At 44.4% G+C, this 21212-nt stretch overlaps 1 protein-coding gene across 2 annotated transcripts in view; it reads left to right on the top strand.

The window, feature by feature from the left end:
- SDC4 (syndecan 4) overlaps nt 1–21212 on the top strand; it is a 32757-nt gene that overhangs the window by 4582 nt on the left and 6963 nt on the right. The window contains exon 1 of one of the 2 annotated variants that reach the window (XM_037915261.2): nt 4243–4499. The exons of the other annotated variant lie outside the window; for it this stretch is intronic. Within the exon in view, the coding sequence (XP_037771189.1) occupies nt 4353–4499 (147 nt within the window). The 5' untranslated portion in view covers nt 4243–4352. Of the gene's footprint in view, nt 1–4242; nt 4500–21212 lie in introns of those variants that run through there. 2 annotated transcript variants of the gene reach the window in all.

Here is a 21212-nt window from a genome sequence, read left to right as displayed (position 1 = left end):
ATACCCCTGGCTCATGAAGAGCAGCAGATGTGAGAAGAAGTTGCAGTGTGCCCAGGACACATTAGATGCCCTGAGAATGTGTTTCAGTGGAGATTACCCAGGGTCACCTGCACTTCTCAGAGTCATTTCTCTATCACTGGTGTGGACTAAGAATTTCCTAGTTAGCTAGTGATTCTTTTGATAAGAAATGGCTATATGAGATAATATTGTTTCCCTAGTAATAAGTATCAGAGGGGTAGCCATGTTAGTTTGTATCCACAAAAACAATGAGGAGTCGGGTGGCACCTTAAAGAATAACAGATTTAGTTGGGCATAAGCTTTCATGGGTAAAAAGAACCCCACTTCAGATGTACGGAGTGAAAATTACAGATGCAGGCATAAATATACTGACACATGAACAGAAGGGAATTACAAGTGGAGAACCAGTGTTGACCAGGCCAATTCAGTCCCTAGTAATTTTCCCTAGTAATGGCTTGCTATCTAAGGGCTAGTCTACACTGGCAATATTAAAGTGCTGCCACGGCAGTGCTTTAACGTGGCTTGTGTGGTCGCGGCACAGTGCTTGGAGAGAGCTCTCCCAGCACTCTAAAAAACCCACCTCCACAAGGGGCATAGCTATCAGCACCGGTGCACTGTTTACACTGGCGCTTTACAGTGCTGAAACTTGCTGCGATCAGGGGGGTGTTTTTTCACACCACTGAGCAAGAAAGTTGCAGCGCTGTAAATTGCCAGTGTAGACAAACACTAATACTCTGACCTATTAGCCTACACATACATTAGGCATGTTTTACCAGGTGATGGAAGCCTTACTTGCTGAACTGGTCACTGTTGGGATTCACCACCCCCTGGTCAAGCAGGAAGTAATAGACCACTAAGGTGATCTTGGCAGGGAGAAAGTAAAGGGTAGATTTTCAAAAAGCTCAGTATCCACAACTGAGGCCAGATTTTAAGAAGAGCTCAGCTCCCATTTAGGCACCAAAGCAAGTGGTCAGATTTTCAAAAGAGCTCAGCATGCTGGATGCATGTTAGGTGTGAGGTTTTTTGAAAATACTCAGTAATGGGTTCTGACTACTTCAAAATCCAGGCCTGTGCTCTTTTAAAATTCGGACCCTAGAAATTGTGCTAAGCAAGTCTTGGCTGGAAGTTGTCTTTCCCTGGCCAGTCCAGTAGGAACTATGATGGATTTGACTAGAAGTTAGTCTTTGTTGGCTTTATGCGTGGCCTCCCGAAGATAACAAAGTCTGTGCTTTATATATGACAAAAGAAAAATGTGGTTTTAGAACTAAAATCTATCCGGAATCATAGTTCCTCTTCCTGGATGGTTTTTGTCACAGATTCACAATTACAAGTTAATTAACTTTTCAAGATTTTTTTTTTTTTACCCAGTTATGGTTTGATTTTAAGATTTAATGAACAGGGCGTTATTATTAAGTAATGGGACTGGAACAGCAGAGGCTGAGCCAAGCTGACTTTTGTGCAGTTTCCTTGAAAGCTGTAATCTTATATTTTACAAGGGCTGATGTATACCTAAAAATGTCGTAATTCAAAAGTCTGATCAAATCACAACATTGAGATGTGACTTTTTATGCTACTTGATGGTAGTGGATTTCAGCAGAGAAAATTTCAATTACTAATTCTCTCTGTGCCCATTTTATCCTGTCAATCTCAGTGAGTGTCATGTACATAAGATTTCTCTTGCATTGTTCTAGTGAGAGTAAAATATGGACATTTGAAGGGCAAAATGAATTCACAGCATAGTGTTAAATTTTTAGGGTTGTATTTCCTAACATGCAGTTTCTTTTTGTGACAGTAGAGAGAAAACTTACATTTCAAAATGAGGAAAGATAATCTACAAAATGTGCTCAGGAAGTCTGTCATTACTGGATTTATGCAAATTTACTCTAAATGTTGGAAAACACATTACAGGCAAGTCTCATTTCCCACTATATTTATGACTGAGCCTGAGCCAAAGATTTTATCAGTTTGGTTACAAAGAGCTGAGGTTCTTGTGTAAAGGGACCTTGTCAGGTTAAAAAGCATAAACAAATTCCCTTACTTGTGTTATGAATACCTTGAGTTGATTAAAATTGAAATATTTAAAAGTCTTTCTTTTTACCATCTGTGATGGCTATTTGGTCTGTGCACTTGCCTCTGCTTAGATACAGAAAACAGACCAAGCAGTTTTGCTTTCAGGGTCTCATTCAGGAACACAGTGATGTAATGTCCCAGTTTCCAAAAACAGCAGTGGCAGTTTTAAATGTAAACAGAAAACTATTTTCATTTTTTCATCAAATGTAACAAACATTTGTATTCATGTAAAAGTTACAAAACCTACCTTTTGGACCTACATTACCTATTAATGTTCTTTTATGGATTCCACTTATTTATGGTAATATTTGTTGCAGCTTAAAATATTAAAAACAAAAGCTACCTAAAACCCCAGTCCTGCAATGAGCTCCATGCAAGCAGAGCCATACACTTGCATGAGATTCATAGAAGGATCGGGATTGCTGCCTGTCCCAGATATTAACAACATTGAAACACTTCTGTTGTTTTTAAATATCTGACATGAAGGCTGGAAATATTCCTTAAAATTCTATTGCATTAATCAAAAACAGATATGGATTTTAAATGCCTTACTGTGAAGCTTCCAGAAAAAAAATTAAAATATCTGTTTGCTCCTATCATACATGAGTAACAGATTATTTCCATGTTTATCAAAGATATTGTATCTAGGCACCATAGTATCTAAGCACAGTGTTAAAAAGCTGGTTGTAGTTGCAGTCAGTATTCAGGGGCAAAATAGATTTTCCTGGAAGTTATTTTGCATAAAGATTGCCTGATTATGAAAACTTGCCCTGGAAACATCACCAGCCTTCACAGCTTAGTCTTAAATGTTGGAGAGAACATTGTCATCATGGTCTGTGTTGATTGTAATGTTGTTCTGGATTTAGATATTGGCCTGAATCCTGTAATTACATCCTTGTGGCAGACCCTTATACTGGAGTGGTGTCTTATTGAAATCAACAGGGCTCCTCACAGGCATAGGGGTCCAAGTGCATGAATCAGATTACAGGATCAGGGCCTCGTTCCTGTCATAAAACATGTGCCCTGCTTGTTTCAGTAGAATGTCCAGTAGAATATTTTTGGTACCCTTAAAATACAACCTTCTTTATTTTATTTTAAAATTTATTTTTTTCCAGAAAACTAAAGTGACCAGTCTTTGTTAATTTCATGGTGCACTTTTGTTAACAGTAATTCCCATTGGCCCCTTTTGCAATAATCTATTATTTGTTAATAGCCAATAGTAGGATAAATATTGTATAACACCCAGAAGTACAGCCAGGCGTTACCTAGAAGGATTTATAATCCACAGGAGAGACCCAGAGAAGATGGGCAGAAATGGCAAATCTGGAGGGGAGGACAAGAGGAGGATTTAAAAAAAAATCCTATAGCTATAAATATATATATATAAAAAATCATATTTAGAATGGTATTTTCATATGCTGGTTTCTCTCATACCTTGATTTTTAAGAGAGTCAAGGTAACATGGCCCAAAATTTGACTTACCATTTCCCTCTCTTCCTATGTGTTCATAAAGTTCTTATTGGTGTAAGAGGGTGGGGGTGTATGGGAAGGTGGTATAGGACTGGGTTGGGGGTGTAAGGGGGATGGTGGGAACGTGAGGGGAGTTCAGGAAGCAGGGTGTAAGGGGTGGCAGGGCCTTCAAGGGTGAAGGTGAAGTGTTAGAGTTGCACATGGGGGCATTTGGGAAGGGGATGTAAAGGGGCTGTAAAGTGGTGGTAAAATGTAGGGAGTGGTGAGGGGCTGGAATACAGGGCACCAGGGAAGGAGCTGGGAAGGGGGAACAGGAGGATGTCACACCCCAGAAGGCTGGGGGGGGGCGCAGTTAGGTGGAGGGGGGAGAACAGAGTGGTGTCAGGCCCCAGGAGCTTGGGGAGGGAGTTGTTAGGAGGGGGACAGGATGGTGCTGGGCCCCAGGAGGTTGGGAAGGGGGCTGTTAGGTGGAGGGGGGGATGACAGGGTGGCGTCCGGCCCCAGGAGATGGGGGAGGGGGCTGTTAGGTGGGGGGGACAGGGTGGCGTCACGCCCCAGGGACTGGGAAGGGGATTGTATGGGAGCAGAAGGGGAAGGGGCTGTGAGGAGAATGGTGGTGAGAGGGGGCTGCCGGTTTACCCATAGCCCAGGAATGCCCCTGCCTTCCTGAGAGGACTAGGAGAGCGGCACGTCCCGGACTCCCAGCAGCTCCGGGCATTCCCCTCCCGCTTTGGGCCTGCGGCTCCGCCTCCCCGGGGCCGGGCCAGCTGAGGCGGGGCCGGGCCGCTTATAAAATGCGCGGCCGGGGGGCTTGTGCTAGCCGCTTGATCATCCTACCGCCACTATCACACCCGAGCACCATGCAGCGCCTGTCAGCGAGGCACCCCGGGGCGCTCTGCGCCGCTCTGCTTCTCCTGGTGGCCGCCAGCGCTGCCGAGTCGGTGAGTGCCCGCCCGCGCCGCGGGGTGTCCGGGCTCCGTGCCTGCGCCGGGGGGCGTCGCGGGGCCCCGAGCGAGGGGGGCCGCGTTCGGGCCCGCTTGAGGGCAGGGGGCGGGCTCGGGTCCGGGTCCGGACCCGGACTCCGCTCTTTGCAGGGCGCCGGGGCCGGCTCGGCCTCCTGAGACTCGCCGTGTCCCAGGTGGTGCCAGTCGCCAGGGAAGGGCTGGGGAGCGGCCGCACTCAGGCCGGCCGCAAGCGGGACAGCTCTCCTCGGAGTCTCTGCCTGTCTCCGTCCCTTGCTGACGGGTGGGTCTGTAGGGCAAAGGGCCGCCCCGTCCCGGGGGTGGACAGCGACAGCCCTTGGCCGGACGTTGCTTCGTGCCTGCCCCCCTGCTCCTGCGGCCGCCCCCGGGCTCCAGCATCAGCACATGGCGCAGATAGTGCCCAGCCCTCATAGCTGGGGCATGAGTAAGGCTGCCCCAAAGCCCGGCTCTGCGGCAGTCGCCTCCTGTCACAGGGACCTGTTGAAATCCCCCTCCTACGGCACGCCCCGCAGCTGCGGTTTTCCTTTACCGTGTGCCAACCCCCGATTTCCCCGGGCTGAGAATACTGGGCTGCTGAGGGGAAACCCAGGTAAGCGGCTGAGTTTCCCTCACCAGAGGCTTCCCGCACCCATACTCCAGCTGGGGTAAGAGCGGCATTGCTCCAATTCCATCCTCGCCTCATGATCTCGAACTCGATCTAACTCGTCCTCAGGGGGAGTAATGGATTATAACCAGCCTTGGAGGGGAAGAGACGTGTTATGCAGACTTGTACCAGAGCTCAAACATCCCATTCCTCCCCAGGATGACCAGACAGCAAGTGGGAAAAATCTGGTGGGGGGTAATAGGAGCCTGTATAAGAGAGACCCAAAATCGGAACTGTCCCTATAAAATCGGGACATCTGGTTACCTGATTCCTCTCTCTACTGTCACCGTCCCCGCCATCTTTCTGAATGTTTTAGCTGTGGAGCCAGGACTCCAGGTTTAGCTCCCCCAAATATTCTGTGTGACTTTGTCCTTACCTGACTTAATATTATATGTGCTAGTGGCAGAAACCTGGCTTTTCCCATCAGGAGGGAAGCAGGTTTTTCTGAGGGAGAACAGAACAGCCTTTTTTTCCAGATGATTTTGTGCCTGCTCCTGAAGCAATATATATCTATTATCCAGGGAGGGAATATGCTACTTGGTAGCAGGCTTTGAAGTAAATATGGCCACGATTTTTCCAACTTCCATAAACTTTGGGTAGGTGAAAGGGGCAGAGCTATCTAAGGCTGTCCCTGTCTTGTGGTTTTAAACTATCTCTGGTTTTGACAGCTTGTGTATTGAATGGAGTGGGATGAAGGAGAAGAGTAGCTGGTTTCCATCTGAAAATATGCTGGTGATAGGACTGTGTGGCTTGATGGATACTGAACTACTCACCATTATTTATGTATTGATGATGGATTTCTATCTTTTAACTGACTAACACTTACTTGGCTTGCCATTCAAATGGATCTGCTGCCTGCCTGCCTGTGCACTGCTATGCTTCCAAATATCATTTTCCTGTCTAACTGACTCTTTCCCCCCCACCCCACCCCGGCTAAACTCCTATCTTGCTCACCACTTGCCTGTCTCTACACCAAGTTCCTTGTTCTCTTCTCAATCCCTATCACATTCTTTTCCTCTTCTGGGTCAGAGACTCCTTTCCTCTCCCTTCTCTGTGCCACCTCCTTCTGATTATTCACAAATCTTCCTCTTTTCTCCTCCCATCAGGTGATACCTCTTCTGATGTTGGCCCGACTTTCTTACCTACCCACCTGCTTGCCCTGCGGGTTCTATTTTATCAGCATTTGCCTTACCCATGCCTTACAGCCTTCCTCTCACTCTGCAATTAATCTACCACAATATATGCTCTTTCTTTTGTGCTCCTTTACGCCTTTGCTCTCCCCTTCTGATTCTGCCTCTGTGACTACTGTGCCCTTGGATGGGCCCTGCTCTTCTTGCTTGTCTGTACCCCAGTAGTTCTCAAAGAGGCTCAGGAGTGGGCTAACAGGAATGCTGCACGTTAGGCTTGAGGTGCAATTGTAGAGTTTAAGAAAGAGGGGGAATAGAATTTGCATAACAAGGATATAGATTAGGATTGGGGAGCAAAGGTGTATGGAGATCAAAAGTCTGAGGAGGATGGAAAGGAATTCAAAATATGATGATGCTGAGGGATTTTTTAAACTTGTATGGTGCTCAGATACAGTGAGTGCTGTAAAATGTAATCCCGAAGTTTTACAAGCATCTTTAAATGAAGTTCTACTGGTACCTCTCATTTTTATGGGCATTAGACCCCCTCTACCTTTCAAAATGATCCTGGACCCTGTACAAACACCAGGCATGTATGTAACTCAGAGGGGTTTCTGGCTTTTAACTTTTATTTTAACAAGTGTCTATGCTCAAATCAGAAGGCATCCATCTCTGACTCCTGCTTTGGTACTGGTTAGTAGGGATTGCATTGGGACTGGGGCAATTGCAAGAGATTAGAGTATCCCCAAACTAGGTTTAATCGTCCACGTTGTTTCACTTGCAGCCTGAGGCTCTGTAGGTAGGTCACCACTTATTACTTTTTGTTCAGTCTGTCCTGAAGTTCCAATCCAAGATGCTAGTGGTTTAGCAAGAAAGCTCTCAGGCCAAAATGCAGGAAGTGTCTGGGCAAAGACGTCTTGGGTCAGTACAGCTTTTGGATGCTCTCTGACCACATCTGGTATGAAATTAACATTGCAACCTAGTGTGCTTGGGGAATATAATGGGTTGTGGGTTTGGTAGGCTGTGTCCTAAAGAGTTCTGATGCCTCCAAAGACAACATTTCTGCGTAGCTGCATCTATAACTCCTCCTGCTGAGTTTACAGTACACTCAATACAACTTATTGCCCTATGCTTAATTAGTGTGGCTGTATTCTAGTGTTGCAATATTGAATTGATTTACGCCACCAAGTTTACTTTAGTAGAAGTGCTGGTAATGGGCCTAACCCCCACTGAGGAGTGGTCTCTGGTGATGCAGCATCTAGGTTAGTGTGGGAGGAGTGGGTCCCTTTTTGTAGTGTTGGTACAACATGCTGGATTACACAGCATGTGGCTTGTAATTTTTGTACACCCAAGATATGGAGAGGGTGCAGACATATTGTTGGAACTCCACAGGACATGGAGTCTATTTTGTGTTTGTGTAAGGGCGGGGCCTTGAGGGTTACGTGATCCTGTATGGTGATGTTCCGACAGAGCCTGTACAATGCAAGAGCCAGAAATTCTTTGGAGCAAGCTCTACTTCTTTCAAGTGGCTTGTGATGCCCCATGTGGCTCTCACTGCAGCCAGGTTTTCTCTCACTGAGGCAGCCTTACCACATGTAAAAGGACTGAAAATATTCGTGAAAGCTCCAAGGCATGATTTCTATGCTCTGTTAGTTAGGTAACAGACTGGATCATGTTAACGTGATGTAATATTTAAATGTGAGACCGTTCCTATGAGCTCCATTGGTTTTAGGTATGTAGAATCAATCTTTGAGGTGCTGTGCTTCTGCCTTTTAGAGGTTGGCATGCCAGATCGTAGCATCATTTCATATACTAGTCCTGAACTTATGACATCCAGAGTATCTCTAATCAAGCTCTTTTAAATGGGAGATGTGAGGGGAGAGAAGGGGTCTGAGTGAAGCAGGTAGGTAGGCCCTGCTTTTCTGCTGCAGCACCTGTCTGTTTTATTATTAACGCTTCAAAAAAGTGTCAACACTTCCTAGAACTCACTGGGCATCTGACTGGCTGAGTTGATGTTTTGTTGTTCATGATGGTATTTGGAAAGTAGTGCTGCATTATTAATGTTTAAACCGGTTTGGCTTGTCCTGCTACCATCATTCCCCGAGGCCTGTTCTTTCTGCTCTTTGCCCAGTTTCTCATCTGTCCCTCCCAATCAAATCAAGATATTGCTATCTGTATGTATAACTTTATTTTCCATCTGCTTCACCTTCTGACTTGGGGAGGCTCATGGAGTGGGTGGATGTGTTCAGCCAGGGTGTGATTTTTAACTTGGCCAGAGCATTACCTGTCCAACATAGAGCAGCAGACTGTATTACAAAGACTAATGTACCTGGAACAGAGTTTTGAAGGAAAAAGAGGAGATGATGGCTCTTGTCACTAAATCAAATGCTTTTTAATGCATCTTCTCAAACTAGCAGCTGTATTGGAGGGAATAGATTAGTGACTTTCAACCTGTGGTCCATCAGAAGTGTTGTCGTTACCATAGATGCCCACAGTTTAGTGCCCTTTTCACAGTGCAGCAAATGCCATGCAGAGCATGTGCAGCATTTACAGTTGAATTCTGTTCAGTCAGTTTTTAGTCTAAGACTTTTATGGTAGGGGTTGTTGGACCACAGGTTGAATTTCCAAAGAGGTCTGCACCTCCATTTGAAATTTTTTAGGCGGTCTACAAATGAAAAAAGGTTAGTTTCTAGCACTTCACAGAAATGTTTCTAATATGCAAATTGGTTACACCCAATAGGGTGGGAGTGATATCTGTATAGTCCCCTCAGTTCAGTACTCTGAATACTAAGAACAAGATCTTCATAGGTAGCTTTTAAGCAGGAATCCCCAGAGCCCTTCCTTGTGTCCCAGAGAATGAAATCCTTTGGAAACTAAGGATTGGCAAGACGAGTCCCTGAGAGGAACTTCTCTCATGAAGTATTCAGAGTAACAGCCGTGTTAGTCTGTATTCGCAAAAAGAAAAGGAGGACTTGTGGCACCTTAGAGACTAACCAATTTATTTGAGCATGAGCTTTCGTGAGCTACAGCTCACTTCATCGGATGCATATGAAGTGAGCTGTAGCTCACGAAAGCTCATGCTCAAATAAATTGGTTAGTCTCTAAGGTGCCACAAGTCCTCCTTTTCTTTTTTCTCATGAAGTAGTCTCCACAATGGAAGCTGAGGAACAAATCCCTTGCATAAGTCACCTTTCTGAGTCCCCTATTTGAGAAGAGGTCAAGAGAACTCTTGCATTCTGAACAAGTGGAGGCAGCCCAGGGCTGAACTCTTCACTTTTTCCAGAGAATTCTAATATTAGAGACTCCCAAACCCACGATGTATAAGAAGACAAGGAGTTAAACATGTTTGTTATCCTAATGCTCTACCTCGTTCTACCTCTGCCACATTACTGCTAGTGCACCAGGCCCTTGAGGTGGCTGGCAGTGGCTTGGCAAAGATGTGCGGACTATTTGTCTGCTGAAATCCACCTCCAGTCCAGCAGCTGTGAAAACTGTTGTTTATGGCTAGGATACCATGGACTCTTCTTTCTGGTTTTTGGGTGGGGAGAGAGGACAAGGCCCTTCCAATGTGCATGACTTGAATCCATTTCAGGATATGACTCTGCTCTCTTATCCTGCTGTTCCTGCATAGTGTCTGGTGTCTTGTTTTGCCCTATTTCTCAACTGTAAGGCTGAGCTCTATTAACTTGACTTCTAGCCTAACAATGGGGAGGAGAGTCTGTCTGCCATCACAGTGCAGACTTCTGCAGAATTCCCACAGCCTGTTTTTACCTCACTTCAAACTCTTGTTGCTGCTGAATACGCTACTGAAATCTTGCTTGCTGCTAGAATCCACTTGGCTGACTCTGAATCCTCACTTGGTTTGATTCTCTCTATTGCTTTAAAAAAAAAAAAAAAGGGCTTGTCCTCAAATGGGAGAATCTTTGTTTTGCTCTGTACATGGTGCTCACTAAATGCCTGGTGTGATTTGGGCTGGAACTGCATCTCTGGGAATAGTGTGGTATAGTGTCTGTAAAATAAGTGACCCCTATTGTCAAGGTAGCCCCTGTTTTCACACCTAGATGAGTAGAATTACATTTTTGTGTTGTAACTGACTGCTGGGCAATTCTCTGGTGCATAACCCTGCATATAATGGACTCCCCCAAACTGGAAAATATCTTCACCACAGCAGTGCAGAGATGTATGTGACTTCATGTTAGCTTTATCCTGTCCCTACAGGAGGCTTGCTTTCCTGACTGATCTGAAAAAGATTTTTATTCCTTTTGGGTACCACTTTAACCATGTTGGTTTAGCAATGGATTGTAGTTAGGGAAGTAGACTCCCTTAGGTTGAAACAGTTATACCAGTGTACAGGTGCTGACAGAAATAAACTATATGGTATACCTTATTTCTGTCATCATCCTTCTACTGCTATAACTGTGTCAAACAATAGAGGGTTGTACACTTCCCTAACTACAATATAGTTAAAGCAGTCAAAAATTGTGTAGGCCAGCTGTGAGTATATCTGACCTCTAAACTGTTTCTATCAGTGAGCGAATGGCTGCTTGCTGAAACCTGGTGGAATGCAGGCCCTTTAGATTAAGGCGTGAAATGATTTGCACTAGAATAGAGCTGTTGTGGTGAGGCAGGGCTGAGTTCATTGTTAGTGAATGGGATGGGGGCAGTGTGCTAAATATTTAACACAAGATGTGGTAAGTTATTGCATTGCTGGGCCATAAAAGATTCTACTTGAATGCAGCTGCCTTGGCTTTTTATTGGATTAAATACTTCAGACTCCCATTTCCAGTTAGGACCGAGTGGGTGAGAATTTTCACTTCTTGTTAGATACATAGCTTAAGTTACACATTTAGAATCCAGTGCCTTTTCGTCATACAGATGAGTTGCTGAATCATTAAAGGTTTCAGAGTAGCAGCCGTGTTAATCTGTATTCGCAAAAAGAAAAGGAGTACTTGTGGCACCTTAGAGACTAACAAATTTATTTGAGCATAAGCTTTCGTGAGCTACAGCTCACTTCATTGAATGCATCCGATGAAGTCAGCTGTAGCTCACAAAAGCTTATGCTCAAATAAATTTGTTAGTCTCTAAGGTGCCACAAGTACTCCTTTTCTTTTTGCGAATCATTAAAGCCATAGCTGCCTCTGCTCAGAACTTCTCCAAGAACTTCTTACTAATAGTAATATAGAGATTACATTCTGATTTGGACTTGTGGAAGTCACACTTCTAAAACAGAAGCTTGCTGGAGTCTGAAAATTACTTTTTCTAAGACAGAAGTTTGTTGTGGTTCTGTAAACCTCTTGTCAGCACTTGTGTAATAGTTTTGTTTCTCTTCTGAGAATCAGTGACTCAAACTTTCCTTGATGTTGCAGTTCTGCAATTTTCTAGAGAGGTAGCAATTCTTTAATTAAACACCCCCCCATCCCACTTTTTTTTTCTTTTTGGCACAGTGAAGACCCCTTGTATCTAAGGCGATCACAGCTGGACAGATGTATTATGAGTTCTTTTTTTCAGTCTAGAACATCAGGGTCTAGCTACTTCTGATGACCAGAGACTGAATTATTGGACCAGTGACCTGATATAGTGTGGTGGGAGGAATCATAGAATATCAGGGTTGGAAGGAACCTCAGGAGGTCATCTAGTCCAACCCCCTGCTCAAAGCAGGATCAATCCCCAATTTTTGCTCCGATCCCTAAATGGCCCCCACAAGGATTGAACTCACAACCCTGGGTTTAGCAAGCCAATGCTCAAACCATATCTCGCATGATGGACCATTGTTCAAATTTGGTAAGGCTAAACTGCAACTCCTAAATGGGATTTCTTCTCCCTGTCTGACCTTATGGAATTAGGAATTTGGTCAGTACAGCAAGCCCTCCTGGCACTGTGATTAGAGTCCCCAGTCTTGTTAGAGCAGGTACCTTTTCTTAAGGTGGTAAGGATTCCAATTTTATTTCTGAGCTCATTTAAAAAGACTGTTTCTATTTGTGGTGGTAGGTGGAGGAGACTTCATTTACTAATTAATTTATGAGAGGATTTTTTCCAAGAAAAGAAATTTTTATTGCAAATAGAAATGCACACTGGATCTAGAATATTCTCTCTCATGCTCTGAAGCCTCTTATACAGGAGGCTGTTTATACACTCTGTCTTGGCACTAATTCTACTAAACAAAGGTCAAGCATCAGAAACACTGTCATATAAACATTACTACTGTTAATGGGCCTTGTCATTGCATGCTGGTAACTAAATGCCTTGATATTGCTGGGGGTCTATGGATTTCAGAAGCCAAAGAAGGGGTGAATAAGAGAATGTTATGGTCTTCTAGATTGCTAGCATACATTTAGAAAGACACCCTGGCACCCAGATGGGGGGTTAAGGAGGGTGTGTGTGTTTGTGTGTGAGAGAAGCTGAAATATTCCTTTGTCGGAGGAGGGGGAAAAAAACCAAGCCCTAGAATGCTGGGGTGCTGTAAGCATGTTTAACTTTAGTAGCATGATTGCATGACTTGCATGATTCTGGGAAGGTGTGAGTATCTGGAAATAGTTAAGACGTGGGCATTAGCTTCCTGGGCATGGACAAGACCTTAATGGAGCCTTTCTGAACTACGCTTAAAGGCTTTTCTGGTTTAACTACACATTTGTTTTTTAAATCACATCTATGCCAGCAAAACCTTCCTAAACTAACATAGCTAAGTGTAAATCAAACCTAAATCTCTAGTCTCTTGATATGATTAAACTTGCATAGATTGTGGGGAATTGAAACATTTTCAAGATGCAGTATCAGGATCTCAACTGTACAAGCAAGCCTAGATTAGTTGCTTGTCAGGCCATTTTAGCTCTGTATTGGGCCAGCTAGGAAAGGCACCAAAACTTCTGCTGTGTGCCTTATTCTCTTTGAAGTCTGATCTTGCTAACACTGTTACAAAGGAATTTAAAGGTGCAAGACACACAAGCTAGTAATGTAATACACATGTAAAAAGTTTAAAAAAAAAAAAAAACAACCCAAAACCACCACCACAAAAAAAACACCATAGCAATTCTGCAAATGGTTGGAGGATTGAGTTATGCTCTAGGAAGGATCTCCATATGCCTCCCTCGGGTGAGGGAAGGAGAAGACTAAATTTTGGAAAACAGGTAAATTACATTGCATTCTTTGCCTCTGGTCTTTTGTATACCAAACTTTGATGTTTGAATGAAAATCCCATGATAAGAGGATCATCTCCTGTTGAGAACCCATTGTGCCTTCACCTCCCTGGGAGAACAGGCATAATGGACTCTTCCCACCCGTACTCTGAATTTGGACACTGTGGCTGTCAGTGGCTGGCTTTATTTATCCTGCCTTGAGCTGCTTAACTGAATCGCTCTTTAAAACATGAGTAGATCCCTGTGGTGAAGATGCTGAAATTAGACTTTGTAACCAATAGATACTTAAGATTCCAAACACCTATAGCTGGTTCATCAGAAAAGTTTATGATGCTAGTTAATGAGTCCACTTGCTGTAAATAGATCCCTGCATGTGACCGTCTGTCATGGGAACTGTACAACCTCTTTTATGGCTCTGTTTGCTAATTATCAGATTATTTAAACAAGAAATTCCTCCCAGTCAATTCTTTCTCTTCCTCTTTACATCTTCTTCAGGGTTTTTTTGTTTGTTTGTTTGTTTTTGTTTGTTTGTTTTTAAGTGACACACACACCTAGTCTTAAATAAGTGTGGGCTCTGTTAGGCAAATGCACATGGGTCAAAAGCTAACTGATTCCAGAGAGCATGAAACTTGGAATACAATGGTACCTAGAGCTTGCTCTGGATTACATATTGGAACTCACTCTCCTTGGGTTCTGGCTACAGTAAAGCCCTCTTGCTGAACTGGTGATGGCAAATTGACTTCTCTGCTTAGTACATTATAATCTATTGCTATGAGATTATCCTTTCACTGCAGGGTTGTCTGATGGCAGGGGTAGGTGGAAGCCCCTCATTGCCACAGTATTTAAAACATCACAATAGGAATGTATAGGAGGAATGACAAGTGATTCTACTCTTACCGCTATCTACCTGCTAAGGTTCTTGGTAGGGAACCCGAGGTGGAAATGCAGAAGGACTGCACTGTAATTTGAAAGTGACTCTCCCAGTCTCAGACAACTAGAATATGCTTGCCGACAGACTTGTTCTTCTTGCTCCAGTCTCACTGCCACCCAGACAGCTGGACGGTAACTGTCTGCAGAAATCCTGGCCTGCTGTTCTCTCTTGCCACTTCCTACTCAGCACAGGCTTCAGGATCTAACCTAAAGTTTTGGGTTTATTTTGGCAATTTATGTTGACCTGAGGACACCCTAGCCAAGTAGTTATGTGATAGTTTGGGTGTAAAGGTAGTTTTGCCTAGTGAGAGCTGTTGCTGCTCATCAATATGACCAATCACTTGATACTTTAAAGTATATTGGAGGAAATGCACAGTAGCACTTTGTCTCTGAAAGCTCCTAGCACAATTGGCTCAGTAGGCTCCAGCCTATTTAAGTGCATGCACATGCAGGGAAGCCTTGATTAAACTCTCTTCCTTGGCACTAAAGCCAGAAGGGGCCATCTATCCTGTCAATAATTTGGAGCAAGCTGACTAGCAAGCAGTCACCAAAGATGATCAGAGGGCACAGTGAGCCAGCTAATGTGGATTTGTTACAGTACTTGTTATGCAGAGGAATGCTGATATAAGGTGTGACCTAGATTGAAATAAGGTTATTTGCTCTGCTCCCAGGCATAGAAGAGATTTCTTCAGTGTCTGTGCTAAGGAGTTTATGCATCTAAAGAGGAGGAGTTTTGGAGTTAGGAAAAGAAGCAACCCATTTTCTGCTGGTGAGATTTGGGCTTGTCTACTCTCTGGGTGCTACAGTGGCACAGCAGCAATGCTGTACTGCAGATCCTTTCTACAGTGATAGAAGTGGTTTTTCCACCATTTTCCATCATTTTTCACACCCCTGAACGACATAACTATGTCAATCTACATTTTAGGTGTAGACCAGGCCTTTGTGCTCACCACATACAGAAATGCTTGTTAACATGGGGATAACTACTACCTCAGCATGCAGGACCCCTCACAGGTAGAGTTCAGTCATATGTGACTGGCTTGGTACTATCCAACTTTTTTCCACAGTAGTAAGCAGTCACATAAGACAGAAGTCTCTGGAAACTCTTGCTTCTGAAGCAGTAATTTCCTTCTAATAGAGCTCTTCATGGGAGAGGAGGATATTGTCTCTGCTTTAAAGGGGCAGATGGATGGTGGCATACCCCGTGGCGCTACAGTGCGTCCGTGTTAGAGAAGCCAGAAGGGAACAAGTGGCTCTTGTTTTGGAGGTGTTTTGAGTCTGATGTGACTCCAAAGCATCTATAGTAGAGAGCTGTCTGGTGGATATTGTAAAATATGCTAAAATGGTCTGAGGCTCGGTATCTGAAGGTCACTGAGTTCTCTGGAAGACTCTTCTTGAGTGCGTGTTAAAGTAACTGTCTACGACAAAGTTAGAGTGGTAGCCATGTTAGTCTGTATCAGCAAAAACAACGAGGAGTCCTTGTGGCACCTTAGAGACTAACAAAGCTTATGCCCAAATAAATTTGTTAGTCTCTAAGGTGCCACAAGGACTCCTCGTTGTTGCTGTTTTTTTAAGAACAGATTTATTTAAAATCCCTTCCAACAGCTAGGAATAGACAGGAGTCTCATGTAAATAAATCAGATAGAACAAAGGGCAGTGGGTGGAAATTCCCTCCTGTCTCAGGCTTAGCTCCTTTGTTTCTAAGATCACAGTTTTTGCTCTTTTGCCTACCTTATTTTCACAGCTCTCCTAGCACATGGTCTGCAGCTTGCTGGCCTCAGCACTTCCGTTATAGCATCAGATTTCCAGTGGTTTACACTTAGTTTGACAAGCTGGATCCCAGCCATGTACCATGGTAGGACAAATCCATTTTGGCCAAGATTACTTCAACAATGGCTTAGTTTCTGGGATCGCCTGATACAAGAATGACAACTCTTTGGTGGCCTGGAACTAAGGGCAAAGGGGCAGAAATGAAGTATTTAAGTGAATTCAGTGCTAATGTCAGGACAGCCATGGAGCTTTCAGTCAGTCACATCACAAGCATAAGCAGTGAAGCAACATGTACGTACTCTACCAGTATGCCTCACGTCCCTGCCCTGGAGGGGTTACATCTGGTGCTGACACAGTTCACTTTCCATGGTCTAGTAGTTGGTCCTTGGCCTCTCTGCTGAGACATCCAGCAGGAGGGCTAATTAGTGTCAGTTGTGATGGCTTTCGTATAGGCATGCTTCTTTTAAACACAGATTCTTAGAGTACAGACTCTAGGGCTGACTTCAGTATTGTGTAAGCCCCATTCTAAGAATCCTTTAACTTGAAATCTAGATGTGCATTTTAGTAATATGACTTCTGCTGCATGTGACATTATGTATATGCCTGGGGAGGATGGGAGGATGCTCTGGTGTCAAGATAAACACATGCCACTCCTTTCCAAGTGCCCAGTTGAAGCCTCTGAAGTGACACCAACAACAAACACACTAAATGATAGGTTTCAGAGTAACAGCTCTGTTAGTCTGTATTCGCAAAAAGAAAAGGAGTACTTGTGGCACCTTAGAGACTAACCAATTTATTTGAGCATAAGCTTTCGTGAGCCACAGCTCACTTCATCGGATGCATACTAAATGATTGAGTTTTAGGTTGGCTATGTTGTAATGGCTCTTGTCTCTTTCATGAATACTCCACTAATACAATAGCCCACAATGACTCTGTGCTACTCCCTAAATCCAGAAGTGCACACGCTGAAGGTCTCTAGGCTATGAGCTGCATCTTGGAGGAAGTCCCAAATACTCACTGGCTGGACGAACTTTAGCATATTCTCGAAACCATTCCAGCCTGTCTGGGTAACTGGGGATCCAACAATCCTCCCTACAACTAAGTTGTGGGTGAGTAGTTTTTCCTTGAGTGGTTACAGCTTAAAAGCCCTAGGCCTTGCTGTGGACAGCTCAATGGAAAATTTCTGCTCAGTGTGCAGCAGAACTACACGAAGCAAGGAATTGGCTGGAGAAGAATACTGAAAAGATTCAATACCATTATTTTAAATCAGTGGTATACCCTCACTTGGAGTACAGTGTTCAAACCTCAGAACACCAGTGTGTGTTCAGGGATAGCAATGGAAATGACTAGAGGAACAGTGCCGCATTAAGAGACTGAAAAGATCAGGACTACTGAGTTTAATGAGGGGACAAGATGGTTCTCCATATAGAATGGTATATAGAGAAGGTAGATCAGGAATTTCTAACTTCCCCCATGTCTCATAACACAAGAACAAAAGGACATTCAATGAAACTGAAAGGTGGCAAATTCAAAACTAGGAAATATTTTCACTCAATGCACCATTACCGTGTGGAACTTCTTGCTAGAAGAGAGACACAAAGATCAAAGTAGAATTCAAAAGAATTAGATATCTATATTGTGAACAACTGACTGTACTGAGCAGGATGACTACTTCAGAGCACAAATCAACTGCTGACAAGATTTGGAAGAAACTTCCCATTTGGGCAGGCTAGTCCATGACTGTTCCAGTATGGAACTTCTCACATCTTCCTCTGTCAGACAGAATACTGGACTAGATGGATCCCTAGTCTGATCCTGTGTGACCGTTCTCAAATTCACTGTGCGGAAGGGGAAACTTGCAGCAGGACTTGTCTGGGTTTGAGTCACTTTCCAGTGGTCATATGAATGGATGTGCAGGTGAGACACACATTCTGTTGAGTCTCTCTGATGAAAATCAGTTCTTGATATCCTAGGTGTTGAAATTAAGAATAGAATTTTTACTAAAAAGAAAAGGAGTACTTGTGGCACCTTAGAGACTAACCAATTTATTTGAGCATAAGCTTCCGTGAGCTACAGTGAACTGAAGCTTATGCTCAAATAAATTGGTTAGTCTCTAAGGTGCCACAAGTACTCCTTTTCTTTTTGCGAATACAGAGTAACACGGCTGTTACTCTGAAACCTGTCAGAATTTTTACTATCAGTAAACATTATCTGCAAAGGAGCTGTCAGACCAACTCCCCATACCTCTGTCTTTGCAGGGTGCAAATAGTTAACTAAGTGCTGATTTGCCTCTCTTGTCACTTCCCGCCCTCTCAAATTTGGCTCAGGTCCATGTTCTTTTGTCCATGTTCTTTTGACTTTCACCTCACTCCTGTTTACTCCTGGGCTTGTGTACACAGTGCTGGGAAGCAGAGACTCTGAAGCAAATTATAGGGCTCCATTATCTGGCTTGTTGGAAACCCTGTAAAGAGCTCCCTGCACTTCAGATGCCTGGGACTCGGCATGTGCAACCCCTGTCCAACTCACTTTCTACCAGGCTTCAAAGAAGCGTGGAGTGAATTCAAACATTGGTGTGTTTGATCAGAGACAATGGCCAGCACTAAAAGTTGATCATGTGCATTTCATGCCCTTGCCCTAGAGAATGTTACTTGTTTTCGGCTGCTGTGAAAGGGCACATAAGCTATGGCAGTGGTGTGTGGGCTGGAGGAGGCAGGCTTGGTTAGAGTTTACCGTTTTTCCTTCTCAGAACTAGTCAGTGGCTGTGGAAAGTCACATGTTAGATAGGAATTCTGTGTGCTGCAGTGTGAGCAGACTTCACTGTGAGAAGCAGCTAGTGCTGATCTGGGTTTCTGAAATAGAGCCAAAGCCACTCTGAAATCGGACTCCTCAGCCGGAGAGGGGATCAGGTATCGCAGCCCTGCCAGCTCCTCTGCCTGGAGCCATAGGCTTCTTCTACATGAATGATCCATACACAGGAGGCTGCTACCTCTGCATCTTGGCACGTCTAGTGTGCTAATCCCTGTAGTGCCTAAACATTCACTTCCCCTGCGTGGATCCTACTGAAGCAGCATGTGACGGTAAAGGCAGAGTATGCATACCTGCACACACTCTGGCTGGCAGCTAAGAAGTAAGCCTCTTTTTTTGCTCCTGCTAAGCAGGGAAAGCTCCTGCCCTCTTTCTCCTCCCTTCTATTCCCCTCCCCCCAATGATGTTTGTTAATCTTACTTGGCATTCACGTCACTGTGGGTAAAAGCTGCTTAACATCCAGAAGAAATCCTGGAGCTGGACTTTAGCAGAAGCGACATCCTTCTGTAGTCAAAGGATTCTATTTGCTAAAGCATATTAGCAGGAAGGCTTGACTTCAGCTGCCAGAAGTAGGTGAGGCTGCACAGTCATTTAGTCTTTCTCCCATCATAAGAGTGGCTGGACTCAGCCCTGAGGCAGTTCCAGCACAATAATAGCAGGTGGCAGAACAACTGGCCACAAGCAGTTTCGATCCGATGCCAGCCTCCAGCTGGTGACTGCCAAAAGTGTTAGGCTGAATGCGGCTGTGGAGGACATTTGGCAAGTGCCAGATATTTTTGAAAAGGGGAAGTGGTTCTCACCCTATTTACCAACGTGTTGTGTGCTGCATCCAATACTACCTATATGGCCCTGAGGATGTCACATGGGCCACAGGTTGAAAACCACTGTGTTATTGACTCTGCGCCCCATGGACTACAAATTCCCATTTGGGAGGGAGTCTGCATACCCGGAAACTGCCTCCTAGGGAAGCCTGTAGAATATATATGGGGAAGCGGGGAGACTTTCCTCCTGCTTTAGAAATGCAATGTCCCTAGTAGACAATATTAAAAGAAACTGTAACATTGCACTAAGCCTCTCCCTGAGCCCACAAACCCCATTGGAGTCTCTGAACTGCTCCTGTGTGCCCTTTGCAGGTGTGTATGTGAGGAATGTCACTGTTCCAGATCCACCCGGCACAGAGCACAGATGCTTCACTGTTAACTCTTCCCATTCAGAATGCTCTGCAAGGTGGGATTTACACCTAGCTCCAGGGAGGTGCCTGCTTGTTACGTGGGTGTGTTTTGAGTTTGTGTAGGGAGAAACATGGAATGAATGTCACCACATTTACCCATACAGGAAGGAAGTGAGATGCCCAACAGCACCCCAGTACCTCAAATAGTCTCAACTCCCAGCCCCTAAGGATACACAATTAATCTTCTGAGAGTAAGTGTGTAGGAGTGTAGGTCCCTCTGCTGCTGCTCACCTCCCCCAGTAGCTGTCTGGATGTTTTCCAGAAAGTTACTGTAGATGGAGAGTGAACTTCCCACTTACTTTCTCCTGGGCCCAGGGCCAAATGAGCAACGGCATGGAAAACTCCATATAATCGTATCTACTGCTGTGAGTCAGTAACTTCGTTAGTATTGGACCTCCCTTACTCATACACGCAGACAGTGTGTATTTTGATGAATAAGCCCCCTGTGATATCTGAACCTGGTGTATTCCAAAGTATCCAATAATAGCAAATGTCTACCATTCTTACTCATCCTTGGTTTGATCGAATAAGGCAGGTTACTCAGTCCCTTCAGACTCACTGATCCAGCCTAGTTTTCTCTGTTGAGCCTCCCTTGTTAGGCATTTGCTTTGTGTCTGCCTGATGGTTGTGATTCACCAGTCATGAGTGTACAGTCTGGGTGAGCTGGCACAAAGATGTAATGTAGTACTGACACCTGTCAATATTTGTTTGCTCTTCAAGGGAAAACCTCCTCAACCTGTTGCCATTGCACTACATGAAAGCTACTGTCTGGGGGACACACCCTGACTTGCTGAATAGCGGCCTGGTAGCAAATGGAAATCAAACCCTTTCTGTATCTTAATAAAACATCCGCAGTCTGGGATGGGAGCAGCAGCCTCCTCATTCCAGCTGTGGCCTATGCTGCAGTACCATTTTAGGGAGCCCTGGTGTCTTGGCTAGCTTCAGATGCCTCCTTTCTAATTAAGGTTGGCGCTATAAATGTATAAAAGTTGTCCTATAAATGACCAGTGATGCTGGGAATATTTGTTCCAGGCT

This window comes from Chelonia mydas, chromosome 13, assembly GCF_015237465.2.
Source record: "Chelonia mydas isolate rCheMyd1 chromosome 13, rCheMyd1.pri.v2, whole genome shotgun sequence".
NCBI lineage: Eukaryota > Metazoa > Chordata > Testudines > Cheloniidae > Chelonia > Chelonia mydas.
This window is presented reverse-complemented; position numbering and strand designations above follow the sequence as displayed.